Source organism: Chelonoidis abingdonii, chromosome 1, assembly GCF_003597395.2.
Source record: "Chelonoidis abingdonii isolate Lonesome George chromosome 1, CheloAbing_2.0, whole genome shotgun sequence".
Classification (NCBI taxonomy): domain Eukaryota; kingdom Metazoa; phylum Chordata; order Testudines; family Testudinidae; genus Chelonoidis; species Chelonoidis abingdonii.
In genome coordinates this window covers 81,339,008-81,358,229 of record NC_133769.1, presented here as the reverse complement: position 1 = coordinate 81,358,229, position 19,222 = coordinate 81,339,008, and the positions used below count along the sequence as shown (strand labels likewise).

At 38.6% G+C, this 19,222-nt stretch overlaps 1 protein-coding gene across 4 annotated transcripts in view; it reads right to left on the bottom strand.

Annotated features, from left to right (window-relative positions):
- Nucleotides 1-19,222, bottom strand: part of LRRIQ1 (leucine rich repeats and IQ motif containing 1) — a 173,402-nt gene that overhangs the window by 23,664 nt on the left and 130,516 nt on the right. For 3 of the 4 annotated variants that reach the window (XM_032804640.2, XM_032804639.2, XM_032804641.2), the window contains 2 exons: nucleotides 7,308-7,440; nucleotides 5,314-5,374 (listed from right to left, as the gene is read on the bottom strand). In XM_032804640.2, coding sequence (XP_032660531.1) covers nucleotides 5,314-5,374; nucleotides 7,308-7,440 — 194 coding nt within the window. Of the gene's footprint in view, nucleotides 1-5,313; nucleotides 5,375-7,307; nucleotides 7,441-11,509; nucleotides 11,714-19,222 lie in introns of those variants that run through there. The other variant, XM_032804643.2, reaches the window with a different exon arrangement.

The window sequence follows — 19,222 nt, the reverse complement described above, 5'->3', positions numbered from 1 at the left end:
CACCGTGGCACATCTCTATCTGTCCATTGCTGGGGAGAGGAGCAGTGGGTCTCTGTGCACTGCCCATGCCAGCAAGCACTGCCCCCGCAGCTCCTACTGGCCGGAAACTGACCAATGGGAGCTGTGAGGATGGGGCTGGCATCGGGGCAGCACGCGGAGCTGCCTTCCCCCAACCAGGGGCGTGCAGACACATGCCAGTAGCAGCTGGCCGCTTCTGACAGTGGCGTGAGGCCATGGCAGGTAGACAGCACGATTGAGCACCCTGGTGTGCCGTGCGACTTTTAGCAGCCCGGAGTTCACGAGGGGGCAGCTAAAGAGCCTGGCAGGCCAGGCGGAAATGTTAGACGGGCCGTATTTTGCCCACCCCTGCTCTAGGGTAATGATACTTGTCTGTCCTCTTCAGCTGCTCAATGCATTCATTGACCTTTCATAGTATCTTCTCCACAGACAAAAAATTGCAGTAATTTTAGGGCTCAGGGAAGAGGAAATATTATTTTAGGATCAGGAATCTGAATTACTGTATCATACATTCCTGCTACCATTACAAATTCGTGAATGTTAGTAGGATAAATCTTCTCTGTTAACTCTTCTTAGAGGTTCTGCTTAGCAGTAGCAGCTTTGGAACATTTCTCTATCATTTTCAAGCTGCCCGTCAGATTTTCTCATCCTTGAAAGACAGTACTGGTTTTATTTTGCCTAATAATTATTTCCCCTTTTAGTCTGTCACTTGATTCAAATACAAATTGCTTTAAGAAAAGAGGACATGAGGTAGGATGTGAGCTATGAAACAATTTGCTCCTTGTTAGGTTCCATCTCCGGTCAGAAGTTGGACAGAAAGAAAGGGATAACGGAGAGGGGGAAAAAAATAGCTGTGAAGGCTCTTATATTCTCTGTATCTGCTCCTGAATCTGTCACTAGTGTGAGGAAGGAGTAATAAGCAGAGAAATAGAAACCCTGTCCTATTTTTGCTGTCTCTGCAGAAGAAGTAGGATGGAGAGGAACAAAGAAGTCTCTAGGGATACCATGCCCTGCTTTTTTGGTGGGAACATTTTCTCTTTTGCCTGCATTTCCCTTCCTTTTTCATTATGAGAACTGCTAAATGTTATTTTTTAGCCTTTAACAGAATTATATTATAAACATATTTGGAACATATTCAAATTTCAACAATCAAAATACAAGAAAGTTAATGTACATATTCTGAAACTACATTCTACATTCATCTGTGTATACAAATCTGATCATTAATTCATTATCTATGTATATATACTATTTCTGGTACTGGAGAGCCATATTATTACATTTCTTTTTTATGACCATCCAGTGCATTTTCCTCTGAACAATGTTTATGCAAGGCAGCTTTGTAATTATGTGGCACAAGTTGTGATAATCACACAGCATTGTCAGGTATGCGGGAACACCTCAAGATCTTTTCCGTTCTTGCTGTGGGATTGCACAGCTATTTTGTGGATAAAACTGCTTATTATATATTGCTAATGTCTAGCTTTGTGTATATACGTTTATAAACAATTACATAATGTGCATCCATATATATTATCATTGGAAGAAGAACCACTTCAGATTGGAGGTAATTATTGTTTTAGCCCCCTTCTAAAACTAATCATAGCTACTGCTCACAAAAGCCACAGAAAGGCAACCTAGTTTATGAAAGCAATCTTTAACCGGGATCCAAATAACAGATCACGTACAAAAGAGAAATACTAAACAAACCTGACACTTATTAAAGCCATATCAAGAAAACAGCAATCAGAAATTTTTCAGGTGGAATTTTGTATTCTCCAAGTAAATAAATTGGAGAGAATATAATAAAATAATTACTGAACCATATTTCAAGTTGACCTCAGCTTTGTGCACCCTTTGAAAAGAAGACTGTCATCCTGTAGTTGGAAAATACCCTGTACATTTCAGACATGACCTCAATAAAAATAACCACCACCACCACAACTTGATATTTTTTTACTCAGCTTTTTCACGCTATCATTTGTGCACATAAATGACAGCATTCAAAAATAAGATGCTGTGAGCCTCTCAGGCTACATCTACACAGGGGTACAAAACCCAGGTCAGCTGACTCAGGTTTGCGGGTCTCAGGGGCTTAAAAATCACTGTGTAGATGGCAGGGCTCAGAGTGGAGTCCAAGCTGGGCCCCAGAGCTCAGGCTCCAGCCCAAGCCCAAACGTCTAGACCAGTGGTTCTCAAAGGTAGTCCGCCGCTTGTTCAGGGAAAGCCCCTGGCAGGCCAGGCCGGTTTGTTTACCTGCCACTTCTGCAGGTTCGGCCGATCGTGGTTTCTACTGGCCAGCCACAGCAGTGCCGTAGGTCTTTAATCCCTGTGTTGACATACCTTCTGATATACAGCACAGAGAACAGAATCAGGAGAGAGTCTTTAACCCACACTGCTGTCTACTTGATTTTAGGTTAATCTACGGACTAGAAAGACATCTGGCATAATTCAGACAGTCCTGAGAGGATAAGTAATGGATGATGGTGCTATTGGATATGGCCTGTCCCCACATGACACTCCAATGTACCATTTCCAACCCTACTCTCCAGGGCTTGTGAAGGGATCCTTGATAGGGAGGCCTGTGACTGCCTTCTGAATTCCTGTGCCTGGGTGAATTTGAGGCTTTTAGTGCCTCTTTATGTAGCTCTAGCCCTTTTTCCCAGTGGAAAGGAACAAAAGTAGGGATAAGTTCTCATCCTCAATACATATTTCATTCATGTATCATTTGTGATTGATTTGCATGTGAAAATGGCGGTATGGCCTGGTAAATTATGAGCCATGTTCTGAGTTGGGAGTAGTTCAGCATACCCCCATAGATTTCAATGGAATTATGCCACTTTATGCCAGTTGAGGATCTGTATTTGTATTTTCTTCATACATAAGTGAGAGTGTAAGTAGTACACAAGTGGCAGTGAGAGTCCAAATGGAGAACACATCTTAAAAAGAGTGTCGCATTAACAGTCTGGATGAGGAAAAAAAATCAATAAACTATTTATCTTCAATAACCTTAGTTTTGAATAATATTGTAACACAATTTAATCACTTCACATACATGGTTTTTGTAAAGGGAAATAATTCCTCAGTAAATCTACTGGAATTTTCTGAGGAGGTCAACAAGCACATGGACAAGGGGGATCCAGTGGATGTAATGTACTTAGATTTTCCGAAAGTCTTTGACAAGGTCCCCCATCAAAGGCTTGTAAGCAAAGTAGGCTGTTATGGCATAAGAAGGAAGGTCCACTCATGGATCAGTAACTGGTTAAAAGATAAAACAGCAGCAGCACTTGTGGCACCTTAGAGACTAACAAATTTATTTCAGCAAAAGCTTTCGTGGGCTACAGCTCACTTCTTCGGATGCATAGAATGGAACACACAGACAGAAGATATGTGTCTGTGTGTTCCATTCTATGCATCCGAAGAAGTGAGCTGTAGCTCACGAAAGCTTATGCTGAAATAAATTTGTTAGTCTCTAAGGTGCCACAAGTACTCCTGTTCTTTTTGCGGATACAGACTAATACGGCTGCTACTCTGAAACCTGGTTAAAAGATTCCATTAATAGGAAGCAAAGGGTAGGAATAAAGGGTCAGTTTTCAGAATGGAGAGAGGTAAATAGTGGTGTCCCCCTAGGCGGGGACAAGTACTATTAAAATATTCACAAATGAACTGGAAAAAAGGGGTAAACAATGAGGTGGTAAAATTTGCAGATAACTATCTTGAGTGGTTTTGTAAGTCCAAAGCAGACTATGAAGAGCTACAAAGGGATCTCACAAAACTGGCAATAAAATGGCTGGTGAAATTCAATGTTGATAAATACAAAATAATGCACCTTGGAAAACATAATCTCAACTATATATATAAAATGATGGCATCTAAACTAGCTGTTGCTACTCAAGATCTTTGGTCTGTCCCAGTATGGCCATTCTTATGTTCTCTATATTGCCATTTTTATTAATGAACAGAATAACTTCCAAGGATTTTTTTTTTGGGAGGGGCACTGCAGTAATCTAGCATGTTTTGAATAAGGACAAAGAATATCTATAAAAAGTCAAAACAAATGTACTGACATATTTTACAAATACCTACACATATTATTTACACCTATGCATGTTCTATAGTGAAATACCTTCCTTTACTCATTGCCCGATGAAATTAAAGGCAGAAAACTTTGTAGCATTCTATTGTTAAAATCATTTTTGTGATCCTTTGTTTTTCGTTGTGCCACCAGACAGATACGGACACACATACACATAAATAAAGATTCCAGTAAATATTAAATATCACACTGAATATCTTCAAATAGAAATAGTGAAAGTGTCATGCTGAAAATTTGGTGTTAGGTCATGCTAAATATTACCCTGTGCTTTGCATTAACAAATTTGGTAATTTTTTCCCCGCATGCAATTGCATCATCAAGGATATTTGCTAGAGTAGCACTAAGTTTTTAAATCACATTTGATTTAAGTACAGCTACAGAACACAGGCATTATTAAACTGCTCAAAACCATTATCTGGATGCTGAGACTTTTCCGCTAAGACATATTTGAATTTAACCTGTATCATCAGTTTACAAAAAACAAACAAAATCCCAGAATAATGCATTTCAGAAAATACTTCAGAATATTTTTAAATCTCAATTGAAAAGGAAGAAAAAAAATGGGGGAAAGAATTTTAAGATTTAAAATTGGATTTTTATTGCTTATAGAACAGAAATTTTATGAATAAATATAATTTTATGGATTGTGTGATAATCATTACATTTTATTAATGTTGACTTACCACCTTTTAGTAAACGATACTCTGAACACACTGAAGTAGTTTACATTTATGACCTCTTTATATGGATTAAGCACATTTAAACACATATGACAGAAACAGATGTAGGCCTTGATTCAGCAAAGCACTTAAGCACATGCTTTGTAGTGCTTTTCCTGAACAGGAATGCTTTCCTGAACTGGAGTTTAAAAGATTTTTTTAAAAAGCTGTATTTGGAAGTTTTAAAATGAATTCAATGTTGTTTTTTAATCTTAAGCGAACAATAATATCAATTTCCATATGAAAATTATGCCTTTGCAGAGAAGGTGCATTCTTGTGCAACCCCACTACCTCGATTGTGCTCTGCCAAGATTCAGGCATGTGGATCTGATTGCAAAGTCAGAATCTAAATAAAAGGATTATATTCAAGAAAAAAAAAGATCATGCTTGTTTTTCATACTGTATACATATTTGGAAATATCAGCTATTAAGGTTTAAGTTGTGATTCTATAAAGTTTTACAGTGAGACAAACATCTTACCACTAGCTGAACTCGTCCACCATTGAGTATGTCTGGATCTAAGACAGGCAAGAAGCGATTGCTGTGTAGTGATAAAAACCGGAGCAAATACTTCAGTAACACCTTACGTATACTGATTTCGATAAGATATCTTCCTGCAAGTACTATTGCTCAATAGAGAAAGCAACATATTCAGCTAAATATGATCAATTATTATTTGTATTTTATATCACGGCATATTATTTTTTAAGCCTCTGAGTAGCTCAAATATAGTCATCAGTTATTTCAAGCTAGCCAAAGATGTAGTTCTCAAAATGCAAATCAGTCAATGACTGGAAACAAAAAAAAAAGGCAGTTTACTGAATGAGTATAAATTAGAGCCATAGACTCTGATCCAAAACCCACTGAAGAAAGTGAAGACTTCCTTTAACTGCAGTGGGCTTTGGTTCAGGCTCACAATTACCAGATCTTACCAAATCAGTTGTTATATTTACCTTCTGTCACAATGAAGTTGTTTACATCTATCAGCTGTTTTACACATTTTGTTGCACTGAAGTCAATGGGAGTTTTGACACTAACTTCAATTGAAGCAGGATTGGATATAATATTTATATGTAGTGTTGTAGATGTGTTGGTCACAGGATGTGACACTCTGACACAGATGTGTCAGAGACCTAAAGATGAGTTCTGTATAAGCTCAAAAGCTTGTCTCTCTCGCCAGTAGAAGTTGGTCTAATAAAAAATATTACCTCATCCACTTTGTATCTCTAGTACTAATATTAATGTACTACACACCATAGGTGCTGGAACTAGGGGTGCTACTGCACCTCCTGGCTTGAAGTGGTTTCCAGCATATACAAAGTTTACAGTTTGATTCAATGGCTCTGAGTATCCCCACTATAACAAATAGTTCCAGCACCCCGATACGCACATTCCAGAGGTAACGTCACATTTTAAAACTTTTTCTGTTGTAAGCGGACGTATTTTCTTACTTCAAGATGTTTTCACTAAAATCAAAAGCAGTGAAAAATCACCTTAAGCACCTGGAGTGCATGAAACTCACTATTAAGGTATGTGATTGACTATACTACAGATAAGAGTTTAAAAAAAATTGCTGCTACTTACTCATCTGATATATACAATTTAACAATGTAGAGAAAAGTTATTTTTTCTAAGCGCAAAAATATATCAGTACAGTAGTTTCTTCAGAAATTAATACTTTTGCTTCTTAAAGAACATGTTAAATAAGCATACTAACATGTATTGTATGTTGACAACTAGCCTGATTTTTTTTAAAAAAGTGCTGAGCATCTGCAGCTCCCAGTGACTTCAATGGCCAAATATTTATTCGATATTGACTTTATGAACAAGAAATATTAAATGCACTGTGTTTATGTTAACATCATAAAGGAGCAAAATTATTTTAAAGAAATCTATATTTGTATTTGATCTAGTTAGCAACCAAAACAAAGTTAATTCAGAATAGGGTGGTTTACAACCCCTTTTTCAAATGTATTATAGATTTGTCAAAGTAGTATTTTCTTAATTTGTCCTCTCGGTGTTTCAAAGATAAAATTAAAATACATATTATCCATTTATACAGTTTTATTTAGTTCCTTAACCTATCCTATGTACAGTGTGTCTAATTAGCTATTACACTACAATACTTTGAATGCATTATATAACAAGAGAATTATGCCCCATGTGAAGAACATCATATATTTTTCCTATATTCTTCATAGAATACAATTCCTCATGTTTGTGGTGAAAGGTTACTTATATATATTATCATTAGATATTGCATACTGGTAGCATACCAATTCACTATCTGTTGCAGAAGAGGGATCCATAGAATTATTAAATCAGTTTTAATGGCAGTCTGTTTGGGACCTGGCATTGTGGTGTGCTGGCCTTTGGCTATAAAACCATGTTTGTTTTAGGACAGTAAACCTAGGTTTCCCTTTACAAGAGGTATTTAACATACACAAATCTAATTTAAAAGCCAATGACCTCACCATTTAATGTTTCTCAAACCGGTTGCTTCACAATCTTCGACCTGTGTGTGAAGCCATTGGTATGTAAGTTCTTTGCTCCTTTGTAATTTCTCAGCTGAAGTAGTATCCAAGTGGACAAAATCTTCTTCCCTACCTGGGGATGAGAAAGAGATCCTCATCTTCCATTGTTATTTGAGACTAACAAAGAGTAAAAGACTAATCATCAAACTCTGCAAATATCAGAAGATGCTTTTGGGGAAGACAACAAACCAGCATTATCCGCTTAACTTGCAAAGAGTCCAAAGCCCTCTGAATTACTTTTATATTTTAAATATTATTCTTTTTTAGGATAAAAATCTTGACCCTTTGAAGAAAAGTGTCTAGGAGGGGAAGATTGCAGAACAATCTTTTGCAGTAATTGCAGAAATAAAATTATACCTAGGAACTTACAGCCTGCTTAGTGCAGCATCTATGTGCCTCACAAACAATGAATTTATCTTTACTTTGCCCACCATAAGGTAGGAAATATCATTATCCTCGTTTTCTAAATAGGGAACCAAAACAAATGTGACTTGCCCAAAGTCACACAAGAAGTTGGCAGAGCTCAGCTGATAGTGGTCCCAACTCTCCAGCTTCAGCTGCCTACAAACAGTCATTTCATGTTAAGATAATCAACCTTAACTATGTATTAGCAAAGGGTTTTTTTTCTGGGGGAATTCTAGATAAAGAATTGGAACAACTACTGAAACTTACCTCTGAGTGTCGTGGGAAAGCAGGGGAGAGAGTGAGGGAGGAAGTAGCATATACAATATGCTATAATAAAAATTACATACTGTACTTTTTAACAGGCAAGTTATGTTTCCCAAATTATTGTTAATAATTGGCTACATGTATGGTTTGAATTTCTGACCGTGTTATGTCTGGGGAATACTGCCAATTGTTTTATTCATAGCAATGCAAAACACACTGACATCCAGTTACTTAAAAAAGGAAGTGATCAAGATAAATGTAAGTACATTAAACTGACAAATGTATGAACTGATCTTTAAATCACATCAGCTATTTAACACAATGGCCACTTTCCATATTACATTTAATACTGTTTTTGTTTTCTCAGATGGGCAAATGGTATGCAGTAATTGCTTAGTAACGCATCAGAAAATTATGTTCTATTGGCTCTCCATCAAATATATCCACACACTTAAATCTCAGTGTTACTGTCTTGAATATTTTCCTTGCAGTTACAATATTTTAACTTATTTAGAAAAATATAATATATTAAACATTAATAAATATTAATCACTCGTTCCATTTGTGAACCTCCAAAACCACCCATACCAAATATCATGTGTTTGGGGATCTGATCTATCAACAGTAATAAAATGTTATTTACCCGACAGCATTCTTAAATTAGGACTCTAGCTTTCTGACAGCTTGTGACCTGATTTTCAAAAGTACTGAACACCTACAAATCCCACTGAAATCATTAGGGACTACAAGTGTTCACCATCTTTGAAAACCAGGCCTATCTATTTGCAAAACATGAACAACTCTTGGAATACCAGGTTAAAGGGAACTTTTGACTATTCAAAGGGAAATAACAGTAATAATAAGACCATCTATCTCTTATTTAGTACTTTTCAACAGCAGATCTCAAATCACTTTACAAAAGAAGGTATGTACTCATGGTCCAGGAGTTTCCCAGTGAGCCCAATTAACTTCCAAAGTTGAATGAAAGATCTATAAAACGGAAATTTCTCAAGGGAATGCGATGGCTGGCCATGAAAATGAACTCTAAACCAACAAGCATTCAGAATCTTACAAATGTACTAAATAAAAGGTTAACATGGAGTACTGCGTACACAGATTTTTTTGACCCATTCATAACAGCAAGAGTCCTGCAGAAAGTAATAGGCATACATAGCCAGAAGCTAGTGAAATGATGACTATAATCTTTGATTCTCTCCTAAAATTCTCTCCCTCTTCTCCACACAAGATCACTCAGATTTCAAAGAGATCAATAAGACCTACCACAATCTCCCTCCTGCTCTCCTCTAATCCCTCCACCTGCCCTAGAGTGATCCCATCCTTTTCACCTTGCTTGACCCCACCATCATTCTCCAGCTCCCTCCTCTCGTAATGCAAGCATGCTCTGGTCTCCCTGATCCTCAAAAAGCAATGACTCAAATAGGGTCAGAGTTCAATATCTTGGTAAATCAGTTCCACTTTTTGTTCAAGAGGCCATACTCCTCCTCCCCTATTTCAATTTTCTTGGCATCTGCCTCAATTCCCCTCCCCCGTACCCAATCTCTGAGAACTCTCTTCCACTCACATAGCTTCAAGTACCTGACAAATTGCAAATCTACCCTCTCCCCTCCTGACCTGCCTCCCTCCATTCAATACCATATCTCAGCTGGTCTCTCCAACATTACCATTATATATTCTAGCTAAAGAAGACAACTCTGTTTTCTCAAGCGAAATTACCTGGGAGATTTTTTTTTCTTCTGATAAGGTTGTGTGATTTTTATGGTCTAGAAACAGAGTTAAGTAAACATGACCTGGCCACTGTTTTGGATAGTCACAACTGAGATTCTAGCAATGAATACCAGGACTAAAATTAGTACCTAAAGTTGGGGACCATTGTTTCTTCTTGATAATGAAACATCCAAGATTAACAAGTAGAGAACCATAGAATGTATCTATTTTCAAGAGTAGATGCGTTTTAACTCCTTCATAGATGACTAAGATGACAATCTCCATTCTGGCATTTATATTCAGCATTGCTCTGGTAAATATCAGCATGTCACCTTGTAACACTGTACCAGGTATGTGCAGCAAAATGGTAGGGTTTTTTTTTTTTTGCTTTTGCACCTGGCACATTAGCCAGACTCAAATGGTTAATCAAGTGAATTATATAGAAGAAAAATAAAGAGAGAAGTAAACTACATAAATGCTGAAATACTAAGATTCAAACTGCTCTGTAACTTTCCAGATTTATAGGAATAATTCAACTCCTCCACAAAATATCAGTGCCACTATTTCCAAAGCAAGGTTTAGAAAGAAAGCAAGCCTTCATTTCTTGTATTCTGGATGAATATCAAATCTTTGTAACATCTGTGCCAGCATTTGATCTAACGTTTAGATTCTTGAAATCTATAAGGCTGCATTAAGAAAAACAGAAGACAGATATCATGACAATACCATTTGTAGCTCCAAAATAAAGCATAACAGTTTCCATTAGAACAGATAATTTGAAGTGATTATAAACATTTGCATCAAGTTACAGATACAAGATACCCATTTTAGGAACAAAACAATCGAAAAAAAATATGAAAAAAATACATTTGACTATCATATCATTGGAATGACAATTATTTTTTTTCGATCTATGGTACCTATATGCCTCCAATCACCATGTTATATGAGCACCTTTTAATTTATTTATCATCTTTGAATATATTTATTCATATAATAACCCTCTAAGGTAGTGAAGCATTATTGGTCATATTTTACAGATTGGGAAATGATGCACAGAGATACTGACTTGCCCACGGTCTCATAGGAAGTCTGTAGCAAAGCAGGATATTGAAGCTGGGTCTCCAAGTCCCGTGCTAGCACCCTAACCACTAGACTATCATTCCTCTCTTTACCCAGCACCTTAGTTCTTAATGTGAATTGAAATATGTGGACAATTAGAAAAATCAAAATCAACCAAGTTAGAAATGTGTCAAGCGCATTTGCTAAATCACTTTGAAACCGCATTCACTTAGTGCTATAGTTAGGGTTGTAAGGATTAGAGTTTTATTGGTAAAAGTCAATAAACACAGATTTCACCATATACACAAACCGACAAAAATATTTGAAGCAATAATAAGGGAAATTTCAGACAGACAAAGAAAGAAAAATTATGCTTGAGAACTTATTAGAGTTGGATTCAAGGATATTTACTTTGTATATGCTGATATGATGTTGACAATTTGTGTTTTAACAAATGACAAAGCTTTAACTTTTTGAATCTCAATCTACTGTCATTAAATAATTATTGTATGCTCTCCCATACTTTCTGCAGCTGTGAAAATTTAAATAGATGAAAATAAAAAATTGCTAAGACATAATTTTGCATAAACATGAAAATGTAAATTGATAAAATCCAAAAAAAGTTTAAAATAAACAATACTGTCAAAATTACAAAAGAATAAAAATTAAATTCAGCAAAGCCTAGCTATAACATAAACAATTAAATCACTATCAGTAGCTGTATGTTTCAAAATATGTTGCTTCCACAAATCCATTTAGAGCCCAGGTGTCATGTTGCAAGGGTTCAAAAATGTTGAGAGCACTTGGCTGCATGTTGCTACACAAGCACATTGGTGCTAAGCCTGAAGTGATAAAGAAGGCAAAGAGGCTCTTCCTTCCTCAGTTTCAATCTGAAATAAAGAAAAACACCAAAGAAACAGGATTGGAGAGATACGAGGAAGGGCAAACACGGATCTGTGGAGGCCATACTGCATATCTGGGAAAAGTTAGTTGTTGATAAAGTGTTATATTGTAACTGATATTCCTCTAGGCTAGTGGTTCTCAGACTTATTTGATTGGGCCTTCTTTCTTTGTGTCTGTAGTCATTTACATCCCAATCCCTCCACAAGCACTTATTCCACCACCCAGCTCTGAAGGCAGAGCAGAAAGCAGTGGCTGCTGGCTGGGCATATAGCTCTGAAGGCAGTGCTATGCTGGTAGCAGCACAAAAGCAAGAGAAGCAATGTGAAAAATGATAATCATCAATATCACTTTTCACGGCAGACTCAGTGCCCCATTGACACTCTTACTTCTGCACTGACACTGCCACCACGGGGCTGGCAGCCAGAACCATGCTGCCTCCAGGTGAGGGATTGGGAGAGGTAGGGAATTAAGGAGAGCTTGAGCCCAGGTGGCAAGGCTCCAGCTTTTCCCTTTATCCCCACATCCCAGGTGTGCATGGCCCTTCTGCATGAGCCCTAGCCACCTGATGCTGACAGACAGAGGTCTTTAAATAAATAAATACATAAAAAATAAAAAGCACACAGCTCACACCTTGACACATTCCTTTACCCAGCCCCACAGTTTGAGAACTTCTGCTCTAGGGCAGTGTTTCTCAAAGCTGGTCTGACGTTTGTTCAGGAAAAGCCCCTGGCGGTCCGACCCAGTTTGTTTACCTGCCACATCCGCAGGTTCAACCAATTGAGGCTCCCACTGGCGGCGGTTCACTGCTCCAGGCCAATAGAGGCTACAGGAAGCTGTGTCCAGCACATCCCTTGCCCGCGTCGCTTCCTGCAGCCCCCATTCGCCTGGAACGACAAACTGCAGTCAGTGGGAGCTGCAATTGGCCGAACTTGCGGACGTGGCAGGTAAACAAACCTGCCCGGACCTCCAGGGGCTTTCCCTGAACAAATGGCAGCCCGACTTTGAGAAGCATTGCTCTAGGGCATAGCAGCAAGTGCTGTGGCATACCAGCTCCTTCCAGATATCTTACTATCTATACTACATGCTTGGAGGCAAGTGCTGAAGGTGCTACAAGCACTAAACTCTTCAGGATCCAGACCCTGATGGATTATTAATTATTTGTATTATCACAGCATCTAGGAGTCCTAAATCATGGACCAGGACCCCATTATGCTAGGTAGATTCATAGATTCATAGACTCTAGGACTGGAAGGGAGCTTGAGAGGTCATCGAGTCCAGTCCCCTGCCCTCATGGCAGGACCAAATACTGTCTAGACCATCCCTGATAGACATTTATCTAACCTACTCTTAAATATCTCCAGAGATGGAGATTCCACAACCTCCCTAGGCAATTTATTCCAGTGTTTAACTACCCTGACAGTTAGGAACTTTTTCCTAATGTCCAACCTAAATCTCCCTTGCTGCAGTTTAAGCCCATTGCTTCTTGTTCTATCATTAGAGGCTAAGGTGAACAAGTTTTCTCCCTCCTCCTGATGACACCCTTTTAGATACCTGAAAACTGCTATCATGTCCCCTCTCAGTCTTCTCTTTTCCAAACTAAATAAACCCAATTCTTTCAGCCTTCCTTCGTAGGTCATGTTCTCAAGACCTTTAATCATTCTTGTTGCTCTTCTCTGGACCCTCTCCAATTTCTCCACATCTTTCTTGAAATGCGGTGCCCAGAACTGGACACAATACTCCAGTTGAGGCCTAACCAGCGCAGAGTAGAGCGGAAGAATGACTTCTCGTGTCTTGTTTACAACACACCTGTTAATGCATCCCAGAATCACGTTTGCTTTTTTTGCAACAGTATCACACTGTTGACTCATATTTAGCTTGTGGTCCACTATGACCCCTAGATCTCTTTCTGCCATACTCCTTCCTAGACAGTCTCTTCCCATTCTGTATGTGTGAAACTGATTGTTCCTTCCTAAGTGGAGCACTTTGCATTTGTCTTTATTGAACTTCATCCGGTTTACCTCAGACCATTTCTCCAATTTGTCCAGATCATTTTGAATTTTGACCCTGTCCTCCAAAGCAGTTGCAATCCCTCCCAGTTTGGTATCATCTGCAAACTTAATAAGCGTACTTTCTATGCCAACATCTAAGTCGTTGATGAAGATATTGAACAGAGCCGGTCCCAAAACAGACCCCTGTGGAACCCCACTTATTATACCTTTCCAGCAGGATTGGGAGCCATTAATAACTACTCTCTGAGTAGTAGGTACTGCACAAACAGAACAAAAACAGTGCCTGCCTCAAAGAGCTTACCATTTAAGGATAAGGCAAGACACAACAGATGGATACAGACAGACTGACCAGGGAGAACAATGAACAAGGAAACAATCAACATTCACACACCTCAAACAACACATAATTGCTTTACCAGCACTGCCAAAAACTACAAGGTAGACAACGACACCCTAGGCACAATGATTTTATGTTACAATACAAAGATCAAACCACCAATAGTCCTCAGATCGGCCCCTAAGAACAGTCCAATTCATCAGTAAAATCATCACGTTGTAATCCTTCCACCCTATCATCTTGGTATGTAGGCTGCTGTCTGTATCTCCCAGGGGGATGCTACTGTTGCCTCCTTGCGAGCAACAGATTGAGTCTGTCAGCCTTTCAGTCCCAGTTTCCAGGCCTCCCTTCCGCAGCCAATTACCATAATGCTGCCTCTGGCCTGGTGTTCCTGATCTCACAGGGTCTCTGGCTCTCCACTCTACCCTGTCCCCAATGACCTCAGGTCATTCTTCTCCTCTCTGAGGATTATGGAGCCCTCAATTGGCTAAATATTGAACTGGGCATTGGACCAGAAATGAGCCACAAGCTTCATTACAGTTTCTCCTTTATGATATTACTTCTACATTTCTCAAACTCTTGAGATTAACAATAGAAGTAATCCACTATGTTAAGTGACTGACAAGTGCTTAGTGGAAGGATGAGATAGCTTTCCCCAAACATTCATCCGATTTAGCCTTAACATCAAGAATAATTCTGGGTAAAAATATGCATTCAATTCCTCAAAGCCTCTGTGCAACTTAGAGATGGACACTGGGAGTCTGTAGAAGCTGCTCTAACTCTACTAGAGTTGGCTTTAAGGCCATCTGGTAGTTGAACTCGAGAGTACATAATTGATCTGCATGGAGAAGATGATCAGTTTGCACAATCTCAATACCTAAAAGAATTGTCAAATGCAATATGCCATCTGCAGGACTTTCAAAAATATTAGCTCCTATCCAGCTAACAGAATATCTGCATTACATTCATTTTATAGAGCAAACGACCTAGGAGCATCACAGAGTTGGGGGGGGTGGACTGTGGGGGGGGGACTGAGGGGAGTGGTAGAGGGACTGTTTCAGAGGTTGAAACACATTATCTTATCTTATCTTTATAAAGAACTGTAAGAGAGGGATGAGATATAGAATCATAGAATATTACGGTTGGAAGAGTCCTCAAGAGGCCATCTAGTCCAATCCCCTGCTCAAAGCAGGACCAACACTAACTAAATCGTCATAGCCAGGGCTTTGTGTAGCCGGGCCTTAAAAATCTCTAACGACTCCACCATCTCCCTAGGGAACCCATTCCAGTGCTTCACCACCATCCTAGTGAAATAGTGTTTCCTAATATCCAACCTAGATCTCCCCACACAGCAACTTGAGACCATTGCTTCTTGTTCTGTCATCTGCCATCACTGAGAACAGCCAAGCTTCATCCTCGTTGGAACTCCCCTTCAGGTAGTTGAAGGCTGCTATCAAATCCTCCTCACTCTTCTTTTCTGCAGACTAAATAACCCCAGTTCCCTCAGCCTCTCCTCGGAAGTCATGTGCCCCAGCCCCCTGATCATTTTCGTTGCCCTGTGCTGGACTTTCTCCAATTTGTCCACATCCCTTCTGCAGTGGGGGCCCCAAAGCTGGACACAACACTCAGCTTTGGCCTCATCAGTGCTGAATAGAGGGGAATAATCTTGTCCCTCCATCTGCTGGCAATGCTTCTATTAATACAGCCCAATGCCATTGGCAGCCTTGGCAACAAGGGCACACTGCTGACTCATATCCAGCTTCTCATCCATTGTAATCCCCAGGTCCTTTTCTGCAAAACTGCTGCTTAGCCAGTAGGTCTCCAGCCTGTAGCTGTGCATGGGATTCTTCCTTCCTAAGGGCAGGACTCTGCACTTGTCCTTGTTGAACCTCATCAAATTTATTCTGTCCCAATCCTCCAATTTGCGTAGGTCACTTTGGACCCTAACCCTACCTTCCAGTGTATCTATCTTTCCTTCATCTTAGTGTCATCTGTGAACTTGCTGAGGGTGCAATTCATCCCATCATCCAGATCATTAATAAAGATGTTGAACAAAAACAGCCCCAGGACCGACCCCTGAGGCACTCCGCTTGATATCAAAGCTTGGAACTCGCCCATACACTTAACAGTGGTAATAATGACCAAGGTAGCCACTTTTTGCTACAAAAAGTGTAAAGAATGTTCACAACATGATTCAAAAGGAAGGGTCCATGAATTTGCTGAAGTCTATATTCATATCCCAGAAATTTGCTCGGCACTCTAGCAGACAGTACAAGCGCAGCACCTTCTTTCAGGGAAAATACGCAGAAGCCAACATTCAGTGAAAGTAAGTAATATGAGATGCAAGGTAACAAAACAAGAATGGAGGCACCAGAGCCTAGTTTGAAATACAAATGGAAAAGTGCCTCCACTTTGAAGCACAGGCTTATGACAAGTAGCATTGTCACTGAGCAGAAGGAAATGGTTTCAGGAAAGCAGTATGGATAAACCTATTCTACTGCCCCTAGATTTTGAATGTGAGGCTGGACTACCAAAAAGAGATTGGACAGGAATTTCTCTCCTTGGTTTAGGATTATTCTTCAGCCTAGATAGAGAGACACTCAGTAGCCTCTTATTTTTTCCTTATTTGAATGTGGTTTGGATCTGATCCTGAAGGTTCCAGGATGGCAGGTGCAAGCACAACACTTGCTGGAGTTTGCTTAGTGTGAAAAGTCTCCTTCCTAATAGAGTCTCAGAAGCCATTTTGTCAAAGTAGAAGAGTTTGTTCCCACCCAGCACCGCTCCAAGATTCAGTGCGGAAAGCAAGCTGGGAAACGTTATCCAGCTTAGCAATCATTGTAATAATTTGTGTCTTTGGTGGGGCATGATGGGCAAAGGGGAGGAAATATTGGGATATTAGAAAAAAACAAACATTTAAAAAAATGGAGATTACTAAGTGAAAACACTGTATTTAACTAGCATCAACCTAAATACTTACAAGCAAGGAAATGATTAGGTAGGGATAGTATAAAATGACTTCAGTGAAGTCACGATGATTTACACCAGATGAATATTTGGCCAGTACTATTTATGAAGTTAAAAGAAATGAATATTTTTCACCAAACCTTATACTGTTACTTTAAAAATATATTATAGTATTTATGTATGTTTTATCTTGCTTTTAATACCTAAATATTTTGTTTTAAAGTATAATCCAATTTAGATATTATAACTTAACATTTGTCAATTGATAATAGGATTTTTATATGTACTTACAATTGTTGTTTCTTTAGAATAACACTATAAGTGAAGTTTAGTAAAGAAAATGTATACTTTATCAATGTATAGTAAAATTATGAATGCACATGGGCTTGTATATTATGCTGATCAATATATACATATTTGTGTTTCATTTTAGAAGGTTTTATCCAGTGTTATTTCAGTTATTGATGAAAAATAGTATTTATTTTTGGGTCAGTCATGGTCATTGCTTCGTGATGAAAAATGTATTCTTTAACTAGATAAGAGTATTGTGTTAACTATTCATGGCTTCATCAGTGTGTGAAATGCAGCAATTCAAAAATATATGGCAATCACACTACATCATTATGTATTTTCTCATAGATGTTCCACACACATGAAGTATATGAAAAAGGATGTGAGGATTATTGTTTAATATTTATATTACAGTAGTACCCAGAGGCACCAGGGAGGATCAGGCATCCCATTGTGCTGTGCATTGTACAAACAAGACCTGATCCAATGCTCAGCTGATGTCAGTGGAAAGAATCGTAATAATTTCAACAGGCATATTGATTTCAATTCAGATTCACATGTAGGAAGACATGGTCCTGTTCCCAAACAGCTTAAATCTAAGGAAACAAGTGGCATGGTAAGAGGAAAGGAGCATAATCAAATACATACCATTTAAAATATATTTGCAATTTGTACATAATTATAAATAGATATAAAAGCCAACTATCCCCATCTTCCCTTCAAGTCATAATTCAGTGGTGACTTATACATATCAGGGAAGAAGTCGTTCTTGAAGAGGGATCTGAAGGACAAGATCTTATGGTTATGTTCAGAGAGAACATTCCATGCCTAAGGGGAAGCACTGAGAAAGGGACTGAGTCATTTGAACACATTCTTCTAGCCCTATTGTAACACTTTGTATTTTTACACCAAGGAATTCAAAGGACTTTACAAATATTCCTTAATGAAGCCTCAACTGTTTGGAAAAGAGTCTTCTGACTTGTTTACACACAGGAATGGCAACAATTTAACTACAGGTTTCAGAGTGGTAGCTGTGTTAGTCTGTATCAGGAAAAAGGAGTAGGAGTATCTGTGGCACCTTAGAGGCTAACAAATTTATTTGGGCACAAGCTTTCATGGGCTAAAACCCCCTTCTTTGGATGCATGCAGTGGAAAACACAATTTAACTACAGTTGTTTCTAAACAATTTAGTTACCACTGGCATAACCTTTTTGTGTGGCACTTTTAAAATGATTTAGAGTGTCTATCCAGGAGGCTGCACCAAATTTAATAAGATTAATTTAGAAACAGATATAATTACATTGGCACAATTTCTTTTGTGCAGACTAAGCCTAAATGATTTGCCTGACAGAATAACAAGTCAGAGCTGAGAACAGAACCTAGGAATCCAAACTCCCACAGTCCTTTGCAGGAACTATTATACTTGCAAAATGCCTACTTAATATAAGTTAACTTTGATCCAATGACAAAAGGCCAGTGCCCAACCCTGAACCGCTTAATTCACTGAGTTCTCACCTAAGCTTATAAGATGATGATGAATATTTTATTCTCATTGGAGTTGTGCACTAATTCCCATGATTTCTGAGATATTCTTATTTGGGCAACTATTAAAAATACAGTGAATACACCCAAATTCACTTAATTGGGACACAATTAATGGGGAGATCATGTGTTTAATTAGGATGTTTCCTAGGGAACCAGTTAAATCCAGGCATTAGGATGCTGATTCTGACTTCAGGTGATACTTTCGTCCTGTCTCTTTAATCTCTCTTAATTTGTTTTTCATCTCTAACAATTTTCAAGACCTCCAAAGCTGAGATACATGCAGAAGTATGATTTGTTTCACTGCTGTTTGTTCGTGACTGTTCACTTGGAACCTCCATGCCAATTATACA